Source organism: Cucurbita maxima, unplaced genomic scaffold (assembly GCF_002738345.1).
Source record: "Cucurbita maxima cultivar Rimu unplaced genomic scaffold, Cmax_1.0 Cma_Scf00010, whole genome shotgun sequence".
NCBI classification, from domain to species: Eukaryota; Viridiplantae; Streptophyta; class Magnoliopsida; order Cucurbitales; family Cucurbitaceae; genus Cucurbita; species Cucurbita maxima.
Genome location: NW_019272026.1, coordinates 1,621,961 through 1,644,916, shown reverse-complemented (window position 1 = coordinate 1,644,916; position 22,956 = coordinate 1,621,961). Strand labels below are relative to the sequence as shown.

Here is a 22,956-nt window from a genome sequence, read left to right as displayed (position 1 = left end):
ATTATTTTACACTCTTATATCTTTAATTTATTTTTTAAATATTTAATTATTAAAAACTTTTTTTCTTACTCAATTATACTTTTCTTAATTTTTTTTCTTTTTTTTTACGATCATAAATTTTTTTCAAATAAAAATTATTTTGTATATTTTTTTAGTCCACGTGATATTTTATAAATATACGAATTTGTATAATATAAATGTAATAAATTACAATTTAACTCGTTATTAAATAATATAATTGAGCTATATTTTAAATTAATAATTTTTCTTACAATTAAAAATTATAATTGAAAAATATTTTCTATATTTTTCCTTATTTAATTATTATTGATTAATATAAATTAAATGGTTAGAATATAATTCATAAATATTAAATATCAAAACAATATTATTCAATAAAAATATTTAATAATAATTGTTTGTAAAAGGTAATAAAAATAAGTTTTGAAGTAATGTCTTGATTACATTTGAATCTACAAATAAAAAAATAAATAAATAAATATTTTTTTTATTACCCTAAAAAGAGAAAAATAATTATTTATTTATTTATAAATTATAATTATAATTAGTAAACGAGGTCTAAAAATGGAAGCTTTAGGGCTTATGGTATGGATAGTGAATTGCAGTGATGTCTTGTCTTTAGCTTCAATGGCGAAGGGCAGTTTCGTCACAAAATTACGCCATTATTTAAACTCGGTCCAATGCTTTTGGTCTTCCTTTTACTGAAGCTTTGAATTACTGAGATTTTTCCTTCCTTTGCGGGTTTTGATTTTGAGATCTTGACCTGTCGGTACCGCCTTCTTCCGCCGCCTGCAAACGCCGTCTTCTTTCATCTCTCAGGTGGACTGTTTTTTTTTTTCCTTTTCTTTAGCTCTTTGTAATTGATTTTAATTCGATTCTGCTAGGCGCATGGTTGAGGGTTTTGTGTGTTCATCTTTATGTTTATGTGTTTTGATTATGTGTTGGATTTCTGTGGAGAATTGAGATTGAGATTGAGAAATGCATACAAAATCATTTGTGAATTCTAAACTAGCTGCTTAGATGTCTGTGGAAAGTGACCGAGTTGGGTGTTTTATCTTTGTATTCAAATCCAAAGATGAATTTGAGAGATAATTGGAAATGGTTGAGAAGAAGCATGTGTTTGACTGCCGGTTCTTTTGATGGATCGTTGTTTGTAATGATGGGACTCTGATCTTTCTTTCTTGCAAACGTTTGACTTGAGTGTGTGTGTTTGTTTGAGCTTGTTGAGAACATTTCATCTTTTTCCCCTTTTCCTACTACAGTTTTTGTTGCCACAGTTTGCTCTGTTTTGATGGCTAGATGCAGTTTGAAAATTGTCTTTGAAGTCATTTGCACAAGGTCGAACGAACAGCTATTGATTAGGAAGAAAATGGCATTTTAGTAGTTTGAGCAGTATGGCACCGTGTTAGAATCACAAAGCCTAGACGTTTTAACTGATAGTTTTTGGTATCTGAGCTTCTTGCATCTTACATCTTACATCTTGGATTCTGAAGTTATTGCCATGAGTTACTGTGGAGGTTTTTCTTGCTGTTGTTGTTCAAAGAAGGGGGGGACATTTGGTACTCGATTCATGCTCTAGAAATATGAATTACTTGAATAAATCTATTGGGCAAATAGGTGAAAGAACTGGTAGAATGATTGTATGAGATCCCACATCAATTGGATTGGAGAGAGGAACGAGTGCCAGCGAGGACGCTGAGCCTCGAAGGGGGGTGGATTGTTAGATCACACATCGGTTGGGGAGGGGACGAAACATTTTTTATAATGGTGTGGAAAGTTCTCCCTAGCTGATGCGTTTTAAAAACCTTGAGGGGAAGCCCAAAAGGGAAAGCCCAAAGAGAACAATATCTATTAGCGGTGGACTTGGGTTGTTACAAAACTCCTCCCTAGTAGATGCATTTTAAAAATCTTGAGGGGAAGCCCAAAAGGGAAAACTCAAAAGGGAAAACCCAAAGAGGACAATATCTACGGTTTGGGCTGTTACAAAACCTCTCCCTAGCATACACGTTTAAAAACCTTGAGGGAAAGCTCAAAGAGGACAATTTCTAATAGCGGTGGGCTTGGATTATTACAAAACTTCTTCCTAGTAGACGCATTTTAAAAACCTTGGATCCTGAAAAGGAAGACTCAAAATATCTGCTAGTGGTAGGCTTGGGCACAAGATCTCTCCCTAGCAGATGCGTTTTAAAATCCTTGAGAGGAAGCCCGAAAGGAAAAGTCCAAAGAGGACAATATCTGCTAGCGTCGAACTTGGGCCGTTACAAATGGTTTCTCGTAACTTATGTAGGTCAATTTGATTTCAGAAGCAACACCTCCCTTTAAAAAAAAAAGAAAAAAGAAAAAAACTACAGTTTGCAGAAAATTTGTTTTTGCAAATGAACTATTATGACTTTTGAAGAAATTTTGGGTTGGGCAAAACCCAATGACTTGATAAAATTAAAGTTTACTGTTCCCTATATGATTTGATTTATGCATCTGTAATGTTCAAGTTCTTTAGTTTATTCATGTAGTCAGTCTTATATGATGGATAATGTTTTTCTTTTCTGTTACATTTCATGTGCTTTCTCCTTTTTCCATCATTTTCATTGACGTTTTTTATTTTCCCTTTTCAATTCCTTTCCGGTTGAATTAGTAAGCATATGATTACTTTAAGCTGTGAATAATAGGCGTTCGATTAATTTAGCGGTCTGTTCATATGCAGACTAGTTAACTGTGCCATTAAGAGGGTTGAAGGTATCAGAGAACAGTGTGATGGTTAGAGCATACTCTCAGGAGTACACTTACAAGCACCCGTGGGAACGGGTCACTTGTGCATCTTGGCGTAAATTTACCGACCCCGAAAACAAGCGTACATTATCCCATATTCTTGAAGTTGACACCTTAAACAGAAAGGTTGACCCTGAATCCGGGAAGCTATATACAACCCGTGCTATTACCATCCATGCCCCTGGACCATGGTTTATCCGTAAGATCGTTGGTCAGGATATCTGCCACTGTGTCGAATCCACGGTTGTAGATGCTTGGTCGCAATCGATGCAACTCACCACTCGGAATATCAGTCTCCAGAAATTCATAGAAGTGGTGGAGAAAATCAGGTATGACCCTCACCCAGATAATCCGAACGGATGGACAATTTGCAGACAGGAGACTAGCATTCGAATCAAGCCATTGTCAGCACTCGCATCGATGGCTGAAAAAGTCGAGCAACGGTGCGCAGAGCGGTTTGTGCAGAACAGTGTCAAGGGTAGAGAAGTGATGGAGAGGATTTGTAAGTATCTTGAAGCTGAATCTAGCGGCCTCACAATCTAACTTTTACAAGTTCGAAGTGATCTGTGAGAATATGGGCTATTTCTAGAGCTGTTCTTAACAATAATTCTCAAGGAGAAACAGAGAACATCATGTTAAGATTCTCCCCAAATTTTGAGAAGATGAGATTTGATTATATGGAATCCTTCCTAGCTTTTGGTTGCTTATTTATAGATTGTGAGTAAAATGGCCTTCATTCTCTAAGAACTTTTCAGAAACATGTTAAATATTATGTTCGTGGGCAGCCCTGGCTATTCTGCTGTTGTTCCTAGTGTTGCAAGAAAGAACAATTGTATTGTTTTTTGAACTTTTTAGAACATAACTGATGCTTACAAACAAATCAAACATGGGCAGTATGCATCATATACATCTTCCTCGAGACACTTTATGACACAATACAGTCACGAAACATGCTTATGATGACAACATTAAACCGTTGCAAGAACGAGAAAAATACCGATTCCTACACATTGCAACAGGTTACAAGATATGCATGCAACAAAGCAGAAATCATCTAGGTGATGATGTAGACGATGATCGACGCATTAAAAGGTTCCATCCAGCCCTTTAGCTTGGTTTGCGCTAGATCTTATCGAGCTTCTCTGCCTTCACAATGGGGTTGGCTTTAGCAATCGCATCCTGTGCAGAAGTATGATAATCGAAAGGGCAATCGTGTTTGTCGGAGTAACGATGCATGGCACAGAAGACGTTACCACATCGACAGTCGAATCCCATTAATCCAACTCGCTTGTTGCAATTGTTGCAACGTTTGGGTCTGTCCTTTGGCTTCACTCCACTGCTCCCTTCAGAAACAACCACAGGAGATGCGTGCATTGAGGAGATCTTAGGCTCCACCAAACTAACTGGCTCATCGACACCCGCGGTGACAAAGGGTTCATTTCGGTTAGAACTAGACGATCCATTCATGATACTTCCAAGAGTTGACGCACTCAGTTTAGCCTGATCTTGTTTCAACATCAAATCCCTGTGGCACTTATAGAACACATATTCATAGTAGCTGCACTTCCGAAGAAGCCACAGTTGTTGATGCACAGAAGGGGACCCTCAGGGGGAGCTTGACAGCTTGCCTCATCATGTTCCATGTTCTTAATCTCCTGCAACACATTCACATGAATTTGTTTCTTTTCTTTTTGGTTGGGAAACAGACAGATACACATGTTCAAAAACTACACATAAATTTCATTTAATAGGCAGACTGCACTAGGAATCAAGATGATGCCATGGCTACTAGCCAAATACAGCTACTATTACTATGTACTATCAAGTGAAGAGCTTGAAGATATCAAATTCTATAACCATACAGATGCCAATGAACAAAGAATGTTATTCATGTATGTTTAAGGTACTGGTACTGAAATTAATTAGGGATATGAAAAGATTAAGAACGATTCTTAGGCTAATCTAATTCCTCGGTCTCAGAAGCTATTATTACAAGTCTGAAAATGAAAAACTTGCAATAAGGTTAAAATCATAAATTATAGAAGAGAAGAAAAGCATGAACAAGTCATAAAAGGTTATGTGAGATCCAACATCGGTGGGAGAAGGGAACGAAGCATTTCTAATAAGGGTGTAGAAACTTCTCCCTAGTTGACCTGTTTTAAAACCTTGGGGGGAAGCCTAGAAGAGAAAACCCAAAGAGGATAATATTTGTTAGCGGTGGGCTTGGGTTGTTACAAATGGTATCAGAGCAAGTCACCAGACAATATGCTAACAAGGACGTTGGGAACCCAAGGGGGTGGATTGTGAGATCCCACATTGGTTGAAGAGGGAAACAAAGCATTCTTCATAGGGGCGTGGAAACCTCTCCTAGTAGACACATTTTAAAACTTTGAGGGGAATCCCGGAAGGGAAAGCCCAAAGAAGACAATATCTACTAGCGATGAACTTGGGCTATTATTGGTTATTCATTATAACATAAGTACAACGTTAGTATCAAAATTAGCTTTCCTACATTATCAGCCGAAACCAAGATAGCCAGAGAGGATCAAAAGAATCAAAAGATTTAATTTACAAATCACTATAGTGATAGAAACAAATTCCATCAATGATCTTATAGCTTCATGCCAACAATGAGAAACATGGCCATAATTTCCAGTCTTCATATCTAGAACACCCTTCAGTTAAATCCATACTCATCGGAAAAACTTGAACATATAAACTCCTAAGTAACAGATAATCAATACAAACCAACCTTTCAACTCAAAACATGTAGTGAGGCATAAAAACAACGATAGTAGGATGCTTGAATCCACAACCGAACCTTGATCAAAATGCTCGTGGACTTGAAAAAACAACAAAAATTTGACACCAAACTATGATTTTGACAATCCAAGTAAGAATTAAACACTTCCCAAATCATCTCAATGAGAATCTTGACCAGTATCAACAGCAACTCACAGATTCAGTACTGAACATTCAAAATTCAAGAGCGAAACGATCCTAATCCATCACAACGCTCATAAATAACATCCATATTCAAATGTGTACAAGTTCATTACAACAACTTGTATCATAGTAATCTAGTTGTTCGATCCCCAACTATCAATCAGGAGAAACGTTATAATACATGCTTAGAAAACACATGGAAATTCACATAAAAGGAAGGGAAATTCTCATACCGCTTTTGATGGGACGAAAAACCCTTAGAAACAAGGGTTCTCAACCAAGGAACAGAGCCCAAATCCTCAAAGATAAGGATCCGTTCGAGAAATTGAAAGAAAACAAAGGGGGATTAGAAACCCTAACCCTTGAAGAAAACCCAGAGCGGAAGAAGAAGGAAGAAAGAGAGAAATATATGTAATGCGCCATCTCCATTGCCGAAGGCAAAATTTGTCCGGAGGAAGAACTGTTAAGTACTGATTGATGCGACAAGGAGAGAGAGAACCTTATGAGCTGTGGAATTTCATCAATTAAATTTTTGTAACTTTCAATTTCAATTTTAACTTAATAAAATTGAATGCGTAAGAATTTAAGAACTTCCTAGAATTCAACGAGTCATCCCTATTTTATTTGTGTTTGAAGTAGGCGACGTCAATCTGTACTTTTCATGCACCAATCAGATATACCAACAACTACTTGAATGCCTTTCATTTATGTGAAAGTTTCAAGATGATTGGTTAAAAAAAAAAAAAAAAAAAAATTCTAGATTTGTCTTGTCAGTTGTGAATTCGCAAGCTACTTTGCTAGTCTACTAATACCTTTGCACAAGTTTCAATCTCGAGATATGATCAAATCTTTACCTTAAGAAAAAAATTTCCTACACACGAATGTTGCAAGTATATAGGAGAAGCAAAGCTTCAACAGGTCAGTCTCCCGATAAAACTTCACACTAAAAAAGTTGTCACTCACTTCACATCACGGCTTCAATTCAACTAATTCATCTACTAATTTTAAATATATATATATATATACATATGTGTGTGGTATGCCACTAAATTAAAGTTTCTCATTGAATTATAATTGCAAAAAAAATTTAAAGTATTTATCCTTCACGAATAGTTTATAAACATTTATAGAAGATTAAATAACATTGTAACTATCATCAAAACAATTATTTATTTATTTATTAAATAGACTATCAATATTTGAAATGATAATTAATAACTTTATCATATATCGAATATAGTACCCATAACAGGGTACAGGTTCCCAACTCTAGCAACTAGATGTAATTTTCATTTCCATCGTGACCAATGATACTTTCTAAAAAATATTGTTAAAATATTTTCATGTTTCTATATTTTCCCTCCTAAAATCAACTTAATTTTTTTTTACTTGTAAAGCATATATATATTGTATTAGTAACGACCCTATAAATTAAATCAATATCTTCAAATGTTCAATCAATGTAAGAATGGAACTAAATATGACAGTTAATAAAACTCAACCAATAGTCATTCAGGTCAAAATTTTATAACTATATGCTACCGAAGATACTCAAACCAAACCTAGGCTAAACTTAAGAAAGCTTAGTACTATATGTCATGGGAAATTACTGCAAGTGTATTTTGGCAAAGTTGGGGTTGGCTCAACCTACGAGCACAGAAGAGTGTGGTACCACAAGCTCTCTGTAAGTAAAGGTCAAGTCTCTTTTGAAGCTAGAATGCAAGGAAATTGTAAGTGCGAAAAAGGGTCAAACGAGGTTGCTAGCATCGAAGAAAGCCGTCATAGACGAGAAAGTGGGAGTTCCGACTTGGCGAACGAGCTATTAAGTAGTGATGTTCTATTAAAAGGAAAGTAGTAGAAAGGTAAGAGTGCAATTGAATGAGGAGCAAAACACAAGACACACAAAAATGCTTACCTTATACCACAAAGTTACTCAAGTTAGCTGCGGGAGAGGCATTATATGGCCCTGTGAGCAGCAAAGTAAGCTGATATGTCATCCTCAAAAGGAGCTGTACGCCATCTAAAGAAGCAACATAACAATCAGTAAACTCAACATTCATGAATCACAATCAATTTAATCTCCAATTCATCTCCATATGCCTGTATAAATATTGCTTCTCTAAATCCAATCTCCAACACCAATTTAATATTACCTTGAATTTGATTCTTCCTCTCCTCTCGCTCTTTTCAAGGTTTCTGTGCGTCTAACAATGGCTGGATTCAGCATCCAAGGGGCGATGAGGTGGTTCATGGCGACCATGGTGCTTCTGCTTGCTGTGGCAAGAGCTCAAGACAGTGGAGGACTTGCACCGTTGCCTGCCATGGATGCTGGGACTGGATTTCAGGTGATATTTTCCAGTGGCGGGGTTCTGCTATCGATTTTCATCAGCCTCCTTGCACTTCTCTGGCATTAGATACCAGATCTTCCTGCTTTTTCATCGATCAGTATGATTGGATTTTGATGGTTTGTATGTATATGTTGTTGTCATTGTGCTGGCACTATTTTTTCTTTCCCTCTGGCCATATAGACATGATTCTAAATGCTTTTGGTATGTAATCTCAGGTCAATAAAGAATTGTTTCTTGACATAAAGTTTCCCAAGAATGAAAAATATATTTCAGAGGATGATCATAAAAAATGCATGAACTATTAAGACACTCCAATAGGAATCTGGCAATGCTAACAAAGGACAAGTAAAAAGAGAAGAAACGGGTTTCTGTCAAAGTTCCAACACTGCAGTCACTCTATACACTAAGAAAACAAAGAACTTGCATGAAAGCTTCCAAGAGAAGAAAAAGACTTCTGTAAAGGATCTAATCGCTAGAGACTTATCAACAAAAGCCATTAAATTCAAATTATAACATCGCAATTAGCAGTGAGTGTCTCGAGATGATTAACTAGAAACATAAATCAGTAATCCAGGTTCTAAAACATGTAATCCACTTGAGTCAGCCGTGTATACAACGGTATGAATCAAAGTTATATGTCTATCTTTATCCCTTCTATCCGTCTATCTGTAACGTCCCAAGCCCACTGCTAGCAAATATTGTCCTCTTTGGACTTTCTCTGTCGGGATTCCTCTCAAGTTTTTTAAAACGCGTCGGCTAGGGAGAGGTTTCTACACCTTATATAGAATGCTTCGTTTTCCTCCCCAACCGATACGGGATATCACACTATCTGTATGAATCCAAGTTCTATGTCTATCCTTCTGCCTTCTACCAATCTATCTATCTAAAATTGCTCAAACAATGCATAAAAATAAGGATGATGAGTAGCCTTCAGAAAAAGAAAGTACAACATTCTCAATAGGCTCAGCGGAACGTGATGAAAGAGTAATGGAGAAGAACAACCGACCTTTCAAACAATAGAGATTGGCACCTGATGCCCTGACAACACCTATAGGATTATTTCAAATAGTCCAAGCAATTAACATACATCAAGCAGATTATTCAAGAAAAAATATATATGTGTATGTATGTATATTCCAACACAGAAATATCTTTCTCAGATAGGATCCAATGCAGCAATATCAAAAGATGAAAAACAAAACCTCAAGCTCAAAATGATAATAAGAAAAATACTCTTCTATCTAAACTGACAGTATTAGATAGTAACAGAAATTGAATTAAAGCCTCTGTGGACCCTTGAAAAAACAACTTTGACGCTTACCCATTCATAATTAGCACATCCGATTATCAATAAATCATATACCCAGCAATATGGAGTTATGAAACATATTGAAAATGAAAATTTCAAAGCATCTTCCTCTTCTTAGAAACTCTTTTACCAATTATACACCACAATTGCTTTTATAGGACAAAAAGAAATTGTATAAATATGAGAGACCTTCCAAGAAAAAAGATGGTGGGAAACTCTCATACGTGAAGTTGATGAATGTCAAAGGGGATTGCTCTAAAATGGCATTCATTCTCTCTTGCTAAAAAGAAAAAAGAATTTCCATATCAGTTATAGGGACACTCTTCCCTTCTTTGGAGCTATCCTTCTTTGACGACTCACTCTGTTTTCATTCCGGCCATGGCACAGATAAAGAACGGTACGATTCCTCTTAGAAGGACACCTTCGCCAAAAGATGGCAAAAAAAATAATAATAACTAAAGTTTCAAAAAGCACGTAGAAGAGAAGGTTAACAAAAAAATCTTAAGTCGTGACATTCTACGAATAAAAGAAAGTACAAACTAATATATAAATAAATAGATAAATCTGTACCACAATAGTGTCCCATTGAAAAGACATATCTAGGATGAACCATTATTAGATCATACTCGTAAATATGAAGTCTTTAGCAAAGGTACAATTAGAAAGATACCGAAAATGAGGTTTTCTCCTTTGCAAAAAAGCATTCACATTTGCCAACCACAAAATCTAAAAGCCATAAACACAAAAAAGTGACAAGGATACAACAATACACCACTGTAATGACAAGCTATAAGAATTTGAATATCACCGCAAAGATAACACGTTTTATTAAACATACTGAATACATCTTTCATATGTGAGTATTGCACTCATCGAGTTTCAATAAGTTTCATGCTAGAAAGAACTTTCAATATAAATTATGACATCTGAATATAAGGATAATTACATATCACCTTCACCCTCTGGTGGTTTGTCAAAAAAACAAGGATACTTACATCTGATCCGAAGATAAGGATAACAAAACCAGCTCAAAAAATGACCAAAAACGAAAAGGACATAACATCCATAAGTAATTTCCTTTTATTCAGAATAATAAGGAATCACCAAAGATTTTGGTATTACAAGACAAACTTAAGATGTCAGTCAGATGCCTCAGATTGAAACAAAATCAATTGCTCTCACCCCATCCAGGGGGTAACTACCTCACAAGAATATTGATTTAGCAAATTCTAAATATGAACTACCAACAATTTATCATGTCCTCTCGAGATATTGTTGTATGTATAATGAAACAAATATCAGAAAATGAATTGAGAACAATTGTACCCATTGAATCAAGCGTGATTCGCCCCCAATTCTCCTTCCTCGATCTTCTTCTTGTTCTTCTCGATTGCAGCCGCAACCTCCGCAGGCATATACTTCTCATCATGCTTTGCCAAAACCTCCGTAGCCGAAAAATAATATTCCCCACTCCTCGCTTTTCCCGAAACACTCTTCGTAGAGACCTCATTTCTTATCTCATCGGTAAATGGCTTAATAAAACCTTCCGCCACGACCGAATGCCCCTCTCTAAACAAATCCGGCAACGACCCCTGATGGCGAACCAATATATCGGTGACCAAATCCGTTATCACGAACTCCATTTGAGAAGACGACGCTGGATGCATCACACTGCCTTCAAGAACAAGACCACCGAGACGAAACTTATTCTTCGAGGGATTCGCAGAGTATTTCTCAAGCGCATCAGTCGGCGTCACGTAGAACAGCAGATGCTCTTCAAAATTATTGAGGACGATAACGATGAACCCCGCGATGCAGCTGAAAGTCAGAGCATAGGTCCAGAGCCGGCGCGTCTGAAGCTGCCTTGCCCGAGCTCCGATGTCGACCTGTTTGGGACGGGTCGGATTCCGCCGTGCAGTTGAGAGAAACCGAAATCCAGACAGATTGAAGACGGTCTCTTTGGGAAGTCGACGAAGATCGGAAAGTGCAGAGGAGATAAGAGGGGGAGGTTTGGGTATGACGGACGATTGAATGTTATTCAAAGTGGGGAAGAAACGAACTGAAGACCGCAAAAGGAGGTGCGATCTCAGCCGGAAAGCGAGATTTGAAGCCATTGGAGAAGGGATTGAAGATTGAAGATTGAAGATTGAATTTAGGGTTGAAAGGGTTTAGGGTTTTGTGGAAGGATTCTGAAAATCAAGATCGAAGAAGAGACCAAATGGTAATCTTCTTCTTTCCTCCAGAAATGTCAACGTGACCATTTCCCGAATTTTCTTCATATTATTTTAACTTAAAAATTAAATAAATAAACTTTTGTAATTAACTGTAAAGATAATTNCAAGAAAGATGTACGGTCTAATGAGGCTACTACGAAATATTTACTCATGGGTGGGGCAAGTTCTTCTATTCTGGTTCATGGTTTCTCTTGGCTATATGGTTCATCCGGGGGAGAGATCGAGCTTCAAGAAATAGTAAATGGTCTTCTCAATACACAAATGTATAACTCCCCAGGAATTTCAATTGCGCTTATATTCATCACGGTAGGAATTGGGTTCAAGCTTTCCCCAGCCCCTTCTCATCAATGGACTCCTGACGTATACGAAGGAGTGCGGTTCGTTCGATAAATTCCTACCTCTCTATCGATCTCTGAGATGTTTGGATTTTTCAAAACTTCATGGACATGCAGAAGAGAAATACTATCCCCACTCGGACCAAGAGATAACTTTTACTTGTTCAAATAACAATTAAGGTGAAGCAGGGTCAGGAACAACGAATCTCGTTATGATAAACAGATTCATTTTTCAAGTTCGTTGAACATAAAGTTATAACTCAATCTAATTTATGTACTTTTAAGATTATTAAGAATATTATGAATATTTTTTTTTTATATTTTTCATGTATGCTAGAGATGTATTAAAAGAAACATGTATTTACATGGTGTCGAAATCGGACGCAAATGTTCTTAGATTGGCTCAATACCACTAACACACTAGTATTCTTAATATATTTTATATATTTTTATTTGACTCGAGCCCGAAAATTTTGCTTACGAACTCAAAACCGAACCGATTCCGTTCGGATTCAGAAAAATGAACCAAACCCTACCCGAAATGCTTATCCAACCCAACCCAACTCTTAAAGTTTGAGTTGGGTTGGTTCAGTTTGTTGGATTGTCTGGTTGAATGTACACCCCTATTATAAATAAAATCTCTTTAGCTAATATTTTTCTTTAGGTTTTCTCTCACCTCATTCTTATTTTTCATTTGTGAATTGTTGTGCTGTCCTACCACATCCAACATAGAATTGTTGAAGCAAAATACACTTAAGTCTGAAGTTTCTATAATTGAGCCATAAAAAAAGAAAGTACACATTATTGCTGTAGACAATAACGGTGAAGGATTGGAGTCATTTCAACTTCTTAGGAAATGGCCGGTTTGAATTTGACCATTCTACTTGCCGATGCGTTGATGGATAGATATATGAAGTGTAAGAATATTGAGGCGGGAAAGATACCATTTGAGAACATGACAAATAAAAATATTGTTTTATATATTGGATGATGAAAGTCCCACGTCACTTAATTTAGTTTATAATCAAATAACACTCTCTCTATTGGTGTGAGACCTGTTGGGGAAGCCCAAAACAAAACTACGAGAACTTATGCTCAAAGTGGAAAATATCATACTATTGTGTGGAGAGTTGTGTTCATCTAACATTATGGACTACATTGGTAGTGGGAAGGTGGTGTGAGGCGGTTAAATGAGATGCTTTTTGAGTCATGGAATGCTCTAATTTGTGGCTTTATTCAAGCCAAGCGCACATAGTAAGGAGGCTTTGGCTCTGTGTTCATGAAATGCAAGCCAGCATGTTGACCAGGATGATCAGGTTACTGCTGCTATTTGTGCTATCAACTTGATGTTTGAATTTGGATGCATCAATAAGTTGATAAACATAACCCGAATAGATTAGATACCTTAAAAGTCCTAGTCTTGATATCTGCGAGGACGTTAGACTTTAAAGTAGGTAGATTGTGAGAGATCCCATATCGATTGGAGAGAGAAACGAATGCCAGTGAGGACGCTGGACCCCGACAAAGGGGATGGATTGTGAGATCCCACATCTGTCAGATACCAAATGGTGTGTCAATGAGGACGATGACTCCCAAGGGAGTGGATTGTGAGGTCCCGTGTCGGTTGGAGAGGGGAATGAAGCATTCCTTATAAGGGTGTGGAAACCTCCCCCTAGAGACGTATTTTAAAACCGTGAGATTGACAATAATACTTAACGGGCCAACACAGACAATATCTGCTAGTGGTTGACTTGGGTTGTTACTAATGGTATCAGAGTCAGATATCGAGCATGTGCCAACAAAGACAACGACCTCCAAGGAGGTGGATTATGAGATCCCGCATTAGTTGGAGAGGGGAATAAAACATTCCTTATAAGGATGTGGAAACCACTCCTTAGAGACGCGTTTTAAAACCATGAGGCTGACGATGATACGTAACGGGTCAAAGCAGACAATACTGCTAGCAGTGGACTTGGGTTGTTACACCCAGACTCCCACAGAGACAGTAGTACGAATTCTTGCCTTTATTTCTCCACGCTCGCTCACGCCTTCTCACACTAGCCAAAGGTAATATCTGCGGAGCCAAATTAAAACGGTTAACAAAAATACACAAGTCTCGAGATCTAAAAGAAGGAAGAAGACTAGATCTAAAAGACACCCCCTGTAGTTGCATGGCTCCACATGCTCCCACCATCAACCGTGGTCTACACTCCATCTGAAAAAAATAGAATAATATGGAATGAGTATAAAAGTACTCAATGAGTAAACCTACTTGTAGGCTCTTGTCGGACTTAATCTTATACATGAAAACTTACGCTATGTGCTCAAAACTGTCCCTAGCGATAGCCAAATTGTGGCTTAATGTCTGTACCAAATTTTGTATGTCACTAAACCCACATACCTCCTTTTAAGGAGTACTCAATCTTAGCTCTCAAGTTCACAACCTAAAGATTTTCTGTTTTCTTTGGGCCCTAGGTTTCACGTATGTCTAGGTCCTTCCTTGTCTTGTGCAAAATGCATCTCAAATTGTCGTGGCCGATGAAAAAACCCTAGAGTAATACTCATAAAAAGGTGATCGTACTCCATAAATATTTATCTATTGAACTCTAATCAGTGAATTTTTCCTAGTGTTGTCGAGCAACATCTACTTGTTCTTAAGATCAGTAAAATACATATCACTATGTCTTTCTAGGGTAGAAAGGTAAACTACCTGCTCATGTACTCTCATTAGATTAGAACAATAAAACTACTTGTCTTAGGAATAATAACGACATGTTACTTTGTCTTTTCAGGTTAGAATAGTAAAACTATCTATCACTACGTCATTCGGGGTGGAACAATAAAAAGTTCATGGCTCTCCCAACTAGGCACCACCGATAGTACTTCGGTAGTATACCCTCTATAACTCCTGAAATCCTCTATGGGTGACAACTAAGTTATGCGTAACAAGTTGACCCTAACCCCTATTGGTTAGTTCACGAATAAGGGTTGCACCCTATCCGTCCCTACAAGGTACCTAGTCAACCCAAGAAGGCTATGGAACTCATGATTAGGTACTAGGACCAAAACACCTGAAATAGTAACTCATAGTTTACGGATACCACAACTAGCACTCTATGACATATAGCGATAGTACAACTCATAACTGGGTAACAAGGAGCCTTCCAAACCCTAAATCATGCATAACATACGTATAAAGACATACAACTTGCTTGTCATGCTCATTAAGTGATAATAATCCAACCTCACCATACTCGAAAGCATAGAAACCTAATGATCTATCAAAGTTCACAATCATGCATGCAAAAGCTATATAACTGTAAGTAGAACTAAGTGGTAAGTGCTCACATTATCTAAGCACAGTTATCATGAAACTAGGTCAAACTAGGCTCCTAAAAGATAACAACACTCAATCATTGCTCTCAATCCTAGTTGACTCCTACCTGTATTTCTTAAAAACTTGCTCCATATGGTTACTTACTTGATTGTACACTTTTCGAGCTTGTTTTGAATCTTTGAAAATATTCCAAAATTCCTCAATATACCTAAATTAAGTCAAAAGAATAAAACCGGTAAAAACGACTTACTTCAAATACCTTAAAAAGAAGGTTGAGAAACTAACCGAAGTGTACGGTCATCTTCTCCAACTTGCGTGGGTGCCATTCTGCTTTCCTTTCTTTTTTTTTTCTTTGAAAAAAAAAATATTTTATTTATTTTTTTAAAATTTTAAGTATTATTACATAGTTAACCGGTTAATGATGAACCAAATCAAGTGGACAGATCATTCCGTTTCTAAATTATTAAAATTTTAATTTTGCACTCAATAGATTTCTAAACTCGAAAACACATAAATTTGTGTCTTTAGAATTTTATATCGCTATAATTCTATTAAGCATATTTAAAAAGTTCAAAGACCAAATAAAAAAAAAAACATCAAGGGTAACTAATGGAACGTGTAATTGTGACAACCACTTTAGTTTTCGAGTTTCAGACATGCTACATACCATCATCCAAATCACACGCGCAAGCCGAACCCAAGTTTTAACGGTTCAACCATACAACTAGTAAATATTGTTCGTTTTGTCTCGTTACGTATCACCATCAGCCTCACAGTTTTAAAACACGTTTAATAGAGAGATGTTTTCAAAATTACTTTGTTCCCCTCTTGAACCAATCTAGAATCTCGTTTGCTTGATTTCGTTATATTTGAGACATGTTAGATATGACAAATATGTCGAGATGAAATGACAATAACATTTAAAAACCACTTAATTTAGTAAACTCAACTCAATATGATATGATTATGTGTAAATCGTTTCCGAACACATCTTATTATGAGAGATACCGATTTGATACCATTTGTATCAACTCATGCTTAGAATTTAGAATCTGAAATTGGCACCTGACCTTGACATTCCCTTACATCCCCTACGACATGGTCACATTACTTACTTTTAAAAGTGAAGATCGAGTTCTTTCAGCATGTTTTGTTCTCATTCACATATTTCTTAAGAAATTTTTTAAGAGGTCACCTAACATAGAATTGCTCCATGAAATAATACGCTTAATTTTAGAGGTTCAATGATCATCTCCAGATTAAATGATCATCTCTACTAATAAAGCAAGTAAACGTACGGTAGGCGAGTTAAATTAATTGTTCTTTTAGTTTAATATTTAGAGGTAGAAGATTCAGACCAAATTATATACGTGTTATATCTGATTGAATTATGCTCAAGTTGAGATCTAACTCAAATTAATTTATAAATTATTCTCTTTATAATTACATGAATAATATTTTTATTTATTAAAAACAAATTTGCAACATTTTGTCCAAAAATGGGAGGGAGGTGAGTGGGCAGTTGGACAGTTGAAGAAAGTAGCGCCCACGCGCTCACCTGTTATTCAACGCGTGTCGCCCAATCGCCTCCAACAAAACGACAAAACAACCCGTACCAAAAAATAAAATAAAATAAATAAATAATAGTGGTTTGAATTGACCTAAACTCTCTACCCTATTAGCAGATATGGTCTGTTATATATAATGGTTGGTCTCATAGTTTTAAAATACATATACTATCCTCGATGTCGGATCTCACAATCCACCCTTTGAGTGTGTAGCATCATCGTTAACACATTGCCCAATATTTGATAATAGTATCATTTATAACAACTCAAGTCCACTGTTACGATATTATCCGCTTTAGCTTGTGACATATCGTTACCAGTCTCATGGTTTTAAAACGCGTCTACTACCCCCGATGTGGGATCGCACAAAATCCTATCACTAGATGAACTAAATAATGAAGCCTATAGTTGTCAATCTACTTGGTATTCTTGACGAAGCCTATATATATACCTTGTTATGATATTGTCTGTGTTTAGCCTGTAATGTATCGTTATCAATCTCACGATTTTAAAACGCGTCTACTACTCTTGATGTGGGATCTCACAAAATCCCATCACTCATTGAACTAAATAATGAAGCCTATAGTTGTTGATCTACTTAGTATTCTCGACGAACCCTATATATATACCATGTTACGATATTGTTTGTTTTAGCCTGTAACGTATCGTTATCAATCTCACGATTTTAAAACGCGTCTACTATCCCCGATGTGGGATCTTACAAAATCCCGTCACTGGATGAACTAAATAATGAAGCATATAGTTGCCGATCTACTTGGTATTCTCAACGAAGCCTATATATATACACACACGTTTATATATATATATATATATATATATATAGATAATATAAAATGAAAAAGTGAAAGTTTATAGAGTGAGGTTATAATTGAACCAAGTTTGAAAAAGAAAAAGTACTAATCCATTATCCGATGTGAAATTTAATTAAATCGGAGATATGAATATAAACATTTAGAACACGAGAGCATCTGATCTTGCTAATCTATATGTATTTGTAAGAGCGATAGCGAAGAAATTTGAAATTGAACAGAGAATCAAAGAGGAATCTCTTCTCGCACGCAAACACAAACAAAAGAAAGCGAGAGAAATTCTCTCGGCCTTCGATCCAAATTCGCCGAGAAACCTACACAACCAAACCAAATCAACCACAATCATTCAATCATAGACGCTCTCCTTCTCTTTTCCCCCATCAAATCCCCCATTCCTTTAGAATCAATTCCCCTTTTCTTTCCATTTCTTCTTGTTTTCGAGCGCCCCTTTTGTTTACTTTTGTTTGTTTCCTTCGCCCCTTTGCCTTCCTTTCTCTTCTTCTACACCTTCCCTTTACTTGTTCATTCAATTGGGGTCTTTTTCCGCTGACCCACATGTTCTTCTGAGCTTTTGGTTCTTGGGATTTGGCGTCGGAGTTGCTTGGTGGATTCTCCGAATCGCTCCGGCGTTTTAAATGTGAGTTTGAAATAACCTACATTTTGGGTTTTCTGTTTGTGTTCAAAGAATTGCTTGCGAAATGATGAAGGAATGTGGTACTCTTTGATGGTTCTTCTTTGGTTAATTGTTGCATGATTTTGTAGAACTTGGATTCTTTCAGTTTTCTTATGGGATCTGGTTGCCCAGAGATTTGCTGAGACAGGTTTTGTCTATGGCGGATAGTTTTAGGCGAAATTTCTTGACTGATCTGTGTAATTTGTGTTCGTGTTTACTGAATTACTGCTGCTTCTTCAATCTGTGATATCATAAACTCTATGGTCTTGTAATTCATGTCCTGTTTCTCACATTTAGGGGTAAAATAAAACTGGGTTTGTTGGATGATAGTCCCACCTTGGGAATGATCCTGGGTTTATAATCAAAGAATGCTATCTCCATTGGTATGAGGTCTTTTGGGGAAGCTCAAAGCAAAGCCATGAGAGTCAATAGAATCCTCAAATGTCGAACAAAAGTATTGTGAGCCTCGAAGGCATAGTCAAAAAATGACTAAGACTCCAAAAAGAAAAAGGTCGAGCCTCGATTAAGGGGAGGCGTACTTTGTTCGAGTGAAGGTGTTGAATGAAAGTCCCACATCGGCTAATTTAGGGAATGATCATGGGTTTATAATCAAGGAATGCTATCTCCATTGGTATGAGGCCTTTTGGGGGAGCCCAAAGCAAAACCATGAGAGCTTATGCTCAAAGTGGACAATATCATACCATTGTGGATAGTTGTGTTCATCTAACCGGGTTTACTTCAGTTTTTGCTTGGAACAATTCAGTTTGATGACCTCTTGTAGTGGATTTTGGCTCTGCTGAACTGTTTGGAGTGGCTTAATATTCATTCGGTTTGATGTTTCTGCATTGTACAGAATATTTGTTGGATTCATTTGTATATGAAATGAGTTGGAACAACACGCATACAGAAGTTCATCATGTTAACACCAGCCATCCTTATAACACTGCTGGAAGTTTTCTGGAATATTTTGAAGGTCTTACCTACGAACACGTAAATTTCATTTTTTCGGATGCTTCGCATTCTCAGGTACTTCAGATCTGCTTGGTTCTGTGTTCTAAACTCCTGAACTTGATTTGTTCCTTGCTATTGAACTTTTGAATCGAGAGATTTTTTTTGCTATGCTGTTCTCTGTCGGTAAAATTTACCAAACATCATCGTCCTCGCAGCTCATGATTATTTTGTTTTTTTTTTGTTTTTCCTGACCTTCCTTTTGTAATGGCCATAGTCCTCTGCTAGCAGATATTGTCTTCTTTGGACTTTTACCTTTTGGGCTTCCCCTCAAGGTTTTTAAAACGTGTCTGCTAGGGAGAGACTTCCACACTCTTATAAAGGGTGTTTTGTTCTCCTCCCCAACTGATGTGGGATCTCACAATCCGCCCCCTTCGGGGCCCAACGTTCTTGCTGACACTTGTTCCCTTCTCCAATCGATGTGGGACCCCTCAATCCACCCCCATTTGGGCCCAACATCCTTGCTGGCATACTGCCTTGTGTCCACCCCCTTCGAGGCTCTGACTCCTCACTGACACATCGGCCGATGCCTGACTCTGATACCATTAGTAATAGCTCAAGCCCACCGCTAGCAAATATGTCCTTTTTGGGCTTTCCCTTCAAGGTTTTAAAACGCATCTGTTAGGGAGAGATTTCCACACCCTTATGAATGGTGTTTCGTTCTACTCCCCAACCGATGTGGGATCTCACACCTTTTGAGTTGAGTCTTCTTTCAAGTTGAAAGTTGTCTTCCTCTCTTTATAGCTTATTAGCTACCAAAACAATTTCAAATTCAACCATAGTCTGCTCTCTATAGTTGCTGTAATTAGTTTTGATTGTAAATGGGAAATGACAATGTAACTTATTAAGTAACTTATTAAGTTTCACACTTGCAGGAGAATGTTTACCCTCCGCTGAACTCAAACTTTTATAAGTTCGGGTTTTCAGATTTTGGTAGTCCAACCTATTACAACCAACCTCAAGCTTATAGAATGCATGATCACGAACCCGTAATTTATGAACATAGAAGGCTAGAAAACTTTTCTACTCAGCCTAATGTACAGAGTACAGTAAATCCTGAATTTGAAGAAATTGCAAATACTACAGCATTTGACAACCATGTAGAATGTAAGTGATACTTCTCAGCATCATCCAAAAGGGTTTTCTAATTGTTTATTATCTGTTGGGTTCACCATTGAGGTTTCCTACAAGTATGCAAAATATTTACTTCTCTAACGACGTTCTAGTAGGAGTGACACGTACTACTTCATTAAACATAATTGAAATGAATACATACAATCGGATGAACGTTACGTCTGGAAAAAAACACTGCTTGTTGAAGATTTCTATAAGTTTTTGTTTAGTCGAACATCAAAAAGGAATATGGTTCTTGAAACACGATCTCCCTTGATTTTTTAGTCATCGCTTTATCTCTAAATGATTCGTAGTTTTCCTCTCTAGCACTAATGACAAATTTTCTCTCAGGTCCAAGGAGACATCGTAATTCACATGATTTTCAGGTTCGTGGGTTTTATATGGTTTGACAAATCAACTTTCTACTTGAAACATGTTTGGCAGGGTGTTTTTTTTTAATCTCAAAATCATTGATGAATGGGTCTTTACCTTTAAGTGTAGGTTGTTTGGCAAGACAATGTAGATCCTGATAATATGACTTACGAGGTTAGTGCATTTGACAAAGTTTTTGTTAACTTGTCTTCTTCTTTTTATTTGTAAGTGAAAGTATCAATTTCCATCAATATATGGAACCCCATAGTCAGAAGAACCAAGTAATGCAAGTTACAATGGTCATGTCATCTCCACAAGTAATGGGAACAGATAAACCATGGGAATTCTAATATCAAGTTTAAGATTTACCAAATTCTTGAAGCTACCTTTGATATTAAACAAGGATTTGAACTAGACGTGATAAGAATAACTGCAGGCACTTGGAAAAATTCTAGGTTGAGGACATGCCAGAACGTGATGAGGCATTAAAATATCTATGATTATGTAAGCTTAAAAAAACTGTTCTTTTTAGTATATTATTGGGTAATTAGTTTGATAAGGATATGCCAACCTAAGCGTAGGCCAACTAGCATCCTCGACTAGGAGGAGAATGAAACCTTCTTTATAAGAGTGTGGAAACCTCTCTCTAGTAAATGCGTTTTAAAAACCTTGAGGGAAAACTCAAAGAGGACAATATCTGCTAACAGTGGGTTTGGGCTGTTACAAATGGTATCAGAGCCAGACACCAGGCGATATGCCAGCGAGGAAGCTGAGCCTTGAAGGGGGGTGGATTGGGTTCCCACATTGATAGGAGAAGGGAATGAGTGCTAGCGAGAACGTTGGGCCCCAAAGGAGGGTGCATTGTGAGATCTCACATCGGTTGGGGAGGAGAATGAAACATTCTTTAAGGATGTGGAAACCTCCTCTTAGGAGACGTGTTTTAAAAACCTTGAGGAGAAACCTGAAAGGAAAAGCCCAAAGAGGACAATATCTGCTAGCGGTGGAGTTGGGCCGTTACATTTCGAATTCCCCACCCCATGTTATTGAATTCAATAAATTTATTTGATAAGATACGTGGGCTCTGTGATAGGCCTACTGTACTATTATCCTGAGGTCATGATGTTATGTCTGTTTTTCCGACTAATGCTAAACAAGCTTTATACTATGTGTCATCCGATCTAATTGTCTTCGAATGTATGCATTTTTTTTTTTCAATCTTTGTATAAAAATCTACAATATTTCAAGTTCAGGAATTACTAGAGTTGGGCGAGACAGTAGGAACTCAAAGTCGAGGTCTTTCGCAAGAGTTGATCGCTTTGATTCCAATATCAAAATACAAATATAGTTTCTTCTCGAGGAAAAAATTTCGTGGAGAGAGGTATATCTTAGTTCATGATGTGTGCATTTATTGGAATATATGTTAAGCTTCTACTTGAGGCATTTCTAATATTTACCTGCTACTGGTTGAAACTCCAGTTTGTTTCATTTTCCTGCTGACTCTAAGTTTGTTCCTCATAATTGGATGTAGATGTGTGATATGCCAGATGGAATATAAACGAGGTGATCGACGGATGACTCTGCCTTGCAAACATATCTACCATGCCGGTTGTGGAACCAAATGGCTTAGCATCAACAAGGTATGAAACTTAAGAGTATACTGCTTCTACGAATAACTCTAACCGAGACCAAATCCCTTTCGGAGTGTTTTCAGTGAGTAATTTTATGGTTTGTTGTGCAGGCTTGCCCCATATGCTACAAAGAGGTGTTTGGCGATACTTCTAAACGCTAAGCCTTCACTTCATTGTTTAGATGACAGAAGAACACAATTTTTGTGAAAATATGGAGTGCCAAAGTGAATAAAGATTAGTTCCTTGTATTAGCTTTTATCCGTGTTTGGATTGGATTGGATTGGATTGGGTTTAATATCTCTGAGTCTTGGTCTTGGGGCGAGCACGAGCACGAGCACGAGCGCTCTCCGAGTATAGGGAACAAAGCTTCGACTCCCCCAGTTGTAAGAAAAAAGAGATTTTCTATCGTTTTTGTAACTTTGTAGTTACGATTGATATTTCTTTTATTGTTATATTTTTAAATTTAAA

General features: G+C 37.0%; 3 protein-coding genes, 1 long non-coding RNA gene and 1 pseudogene across 4 annotated transcripts; 2 read left to right on the top strand and 3 right to left on the bottom strand.

The window, feature by feature from the left end:
- Positions 1-590: 590 nt before the first annotated feature.
- Positions 591-3,497, top strand: LOC111485522 (protein slowmo homolog). The gene is made up of 2 exons (XM_023132451.1): positions 591-840; positions 2,723-3,497. The coding sequence occupies exon 2, from the start codon at positions 2,773-2,775 to the stop codon at positions 3,328-3,330; it is 558 nt and encodes a 185-aa protein (XP_022988219.1). The 5' UTR covers positions 591-840; positions 2,723-2,772; the 3' UTR covers positions 3,331-3,497.
- Positions 3,498-3,727: 230 nt separating this feature from the next.
- Positions 3,728-4,438, bottom strand: LOC111485529 (annotated as a pseudogene).
- A 2,651-nt stretch (positions 4,439-7,089) lies between these two features.
- Positions 7,090-8,202, bottom strand: LOC111485545. The gene is made up of 3 exons (XR_002718681.1): positions 7,887-8,202; positions 7,649-7,753; positions 7,090-7,570 (listed from the first exon to the last, which is right to left on the bottom strand). It is a non-coding gene; the product is annotated as an uncharacterized LOC111485545 (long non-coding RNA).
- A 2,231-nt stretch (positions 8,203-10,433) lies between these two features.
- LOC111485504 (cytochrome c-type biogenesis protein CcmE) lies at positions 10,434-11,644 on the bottom strand. The gene has a single exon (XM_023132421.1). The coding sequence runs from the start codon at positions 11,502-11,504 to the stop codon at positions 10,725-10,727; it is 780 nt and encodes a 259-aa protein (XP_022988189.1). The 5' UTR covers positions 11,505-11,644; the 3' UTR covers positions 10,434-10,724.
- A 6,239-nt stretch (positions 11,645-17,883) lies between these two features.
- Positions 17,884-22,956, top strand: LOC111485509 (E3 ubiquitin ligase BIG BROTHER-like). The gene is made up of 8 exons (XM_023132432.1): positions 17,884-18,331; positions 19,221-19,393; positions 20,251-20,482; positions 20,840-20,874; positions 20,990-21,034; positions 22,111-22,238; positions 22,389-22,497; positions 22,599-22,956. Exons 2-8 carry the CDS (start codon positions 19,250-19,252, stop codon positions 22,647-22,649), a joined length of 744 nt encoding a protein of 247 aa, XP_022988200.1. The 5' UTR covers positions 17,884-18,331; positions 19,221-19,249; the 3' UTR covers positions 22,650-22,956.

Excerpts from the sequence above, each read along its gene's own strand:
- LOC111485522 (XM_023132451.1), top strand. The coding sequence starts at position 2,773 with ATGGTTAGAGCATACTCTCAGGAGTACACTTACAAGCACCCGTGGGAA.
- LOC111485504 (XM_023132421.1), bottom strand. The coding sequence starts at position 11,504 with ATGGCTTCAAATCTCGCTTTCCGGCTGAGATCGCACCTCCTTTTGCGG.
- LOC111485509 (XM_023132432.1), top strand. The coding sequence starts at position 19,250 with ATGAGTTGGAACAACACGCATACAGAAGTTCATCATGTTAACACCAGC. Across the intron at positions 21,035-22,110 it reads CTGATAATATGACTTACGAG|GAATTACTAGAGTTGGGCGA; the intron begins GTTAGTGCATTT and ends TTTCAAGTTCAG. Across the intron at positions 22,239-22,388 it reads AAAAAATTTCGTGGAGAGAG|ATGTGTGATATGCCAGATGG; the intron begins GTATATCTTAGT and ends AATTGGATGTAG.